General features: G+C 30.1%; 1 protein-coding gene across 1 annotated transcript; it reads right to left on the reverse strand.

Moving 5' to 3' along the window:
- Positions 1-437: 437 nt before the first annotated feature.
- LOC130934129 (uncharacterized) lies at positions 438-1,292 on the reverse strand. The gene has a single exon (XM_057863718.1). The coding sequence runs from the start codon at positions 1,290-1,292 to the stop codon at positions 438-440; it is 855 nt and encodes a 284-aa protein (XP_057719701.1).
- Between the last annotated feature and the right edge of the window lie 1,194 nt (positions 1,293-2,486).

A 2,486-nucleotide genomic window follows, 5' to 3' on the forward strand; every position in this document is an offset into this window, starting at 1 on the left:
AGTTTTGTTGTAGTTTAGTAAGCAAATAATTATATAAATGATCCATGAATAAAGTCTTAAACTCCAAGATCTAGTCCATAAACCACCCAAACTAAAACCTTAAATGAAATAAAATACATTGAGGAATTAAAATACTTTGAACAATTGGAAAAAATAGTATTATAATATTATGATATATAAGAACAGATTATGTACTTATTTCATCGTCATCTTGTAGTTTACTAAATTATATAATTGTATATATAGTCCACACTTAAATTCTCAATCAGACAATATAAAACATCCGAAACAATTCCAATTTTTTGAGAATTAAAATATCTTGATTGTCAAGCATTCTTTGTTGTTTATGAAGTATGTTATCACCTTGCAATTTTGATGTATTTTTTCAAATATGTTCTGATATCTCCATTGAGTTGAATGACAAAAAGCTTTCGTAACTACTCTCCTGAACCCCAATGGCTTGTTTCTTCGATTGCATCAATGTATTCTTTATCGTCATCCAACAATCCCATTGCATAATATAAATCTCTAAATGATGAATATACGACACCATTAATAGTTCTGATGTCTTTATAGCAAGTAGGACCCTTTACAAAAATTAGGAGTAACCTTAGGTAATAAATTTTTCCTGATCCTGGTAGAACATGGAAAATACTTCCTATGACTGAATTTGATTTTCGCAGAAACCACTTCTTTGGATCTGGCTTCCAAACAAACTTAGAAGGAAATCCCACATATGTTAGGTAGCGTACTTTTGCATTAGTTTTGTTAGACTCGATCCATCCTAAAAACATGGACTCCTTAACTGATGCTTTTCTAGCAATGTCGTCTAAGCATTTATTGTCTTTAAAAATAACCGGTTGTTCGTCGGGTAGGTGAAAACCTAACCTTATAACAGAAGGGTCTCTGTAGTACATGTTATACCCAAAGACCCTCCAAGCAGCCTCGTATGGTGATATGTATTGACAATCGTAATACATGTTCACTTCATCACAATCGTTGCTTTTAGAGTGTGCTGTGGCACTCCTATAAAATGAAGCAGTTACACGATCACAACCTTTATTGACGTACTTGATTGATCTAGACTGGTTGTACCATTCGACATTTATGTGAGTTCCGTATTTTAATAATAGCATCATGTTGTGTGGGACCACATAACGATTGTCCAAATTAACATAAAATTTTTTTATTGTCCTTCCATCATCTTTACATCTATAAATTGGATATCCATAATCATCAACTGTTGTATTGTCCACAAATTTTTTAGGTAAGTGACAAAATACATTTGCCATTCTCTATACATGGAGAGTCTCTCTTAGTACTACCACATGATCCATGCATCATGTGTTTTTCAACAGCTTAATAATACACCGGGTCTTTTTACTTGTATGAAATCTCATCATTGATAATTTAATCTCTGCCTTCTCCGGTGGGATATTTGTCATCACGGTGCAGGAATATGAGAATGTGTGCATGAGACAAAACCTGCTTTTAAAATTTAATTGTGTATACAATTGTAAAAATTGAATAAACTAATTAGTTGCTAAAATTAAATTAATACAGCCACTCTCTAAATATTTCATTATGAAAAATTGCACTTTAATATTCATATTTTCAGTTCGTACTAAATTACCTATACAAACAATTTGCTTTCATTTTACACATGTAATTTCTCATTTTTTGATATTATAAATTATATTCTTATTTACTAAACATTATATAGTTGTTGTTTTTCATGTATTTTTTTATGCCAATGCAATTACATCTCTTTCAACTAACTAAAAGTTATAATTTTGGATTTTTTTTTTCGGTTATTATATAGTCCACCGTTTAATCATTATAGCTAATACATCAAAATCTGGATATGTAATAAAAAATATTGAAAAAAGTTCGTAACATATTAAAATATACCTGCAACCACTCTTCTAAATATCTTATTCACCCTTGTGTTCTTTATCAGAGGATCTAATTTAAGCTTAAAAGCTCTGTACACCATGCCTGGACGATTTTCTACATTTAATTTTCTATTTTTAAGAAAGTCTTCTAGTTTTGGCCATTTAGAATTACATGTAAATTGTTAGAAAAAAATCTGGATACCCAGCTACTCTACAAATTGCCATTAAATTTTAATAGTTTTGTATCATATATCTAGGTTCTTCGGTAAATTATGAAGACAGTATAATACGCTTCCCTACTAATGAGGGTGTTGTTTCTCCCGTCAAAACAGCTTCCTTAATGTTCTTGCACATCTCATGATTTAATTGTAAATTTATATCCAAAGATATCAATCTACAGGCTATATATACGATGATGTAAACTTAATGCACTTTTATACTGGTCACGTTGCTAAAATTGTCTATGGTAATGATGACTTTTAATTAGGTTACTAAGAAAGTTGGGCCAATATTTAAAGGGATTTATGTCTTACTCCTATTGTTACTAAATATTTTAAGAAAATTTTATGTAAAATATCTAAAAAATCTTTA

Source organism: Arachis stenosperma, chromosome 6 (assembly GCF_014773155.1).
Source record: "Arachis stenosperma cultivar V10309 chromosome 6, arast.V10309.gnm1.PFL2, whole genome shotgun sequence".
Taxonomy (NCBI): domain Eukaryota; kingdom Viridiplantae; phylum Streptophyta; class Magnoliopsida; order Fabales; family Fabaceae; genus Arachis; species Arachis stenosperma.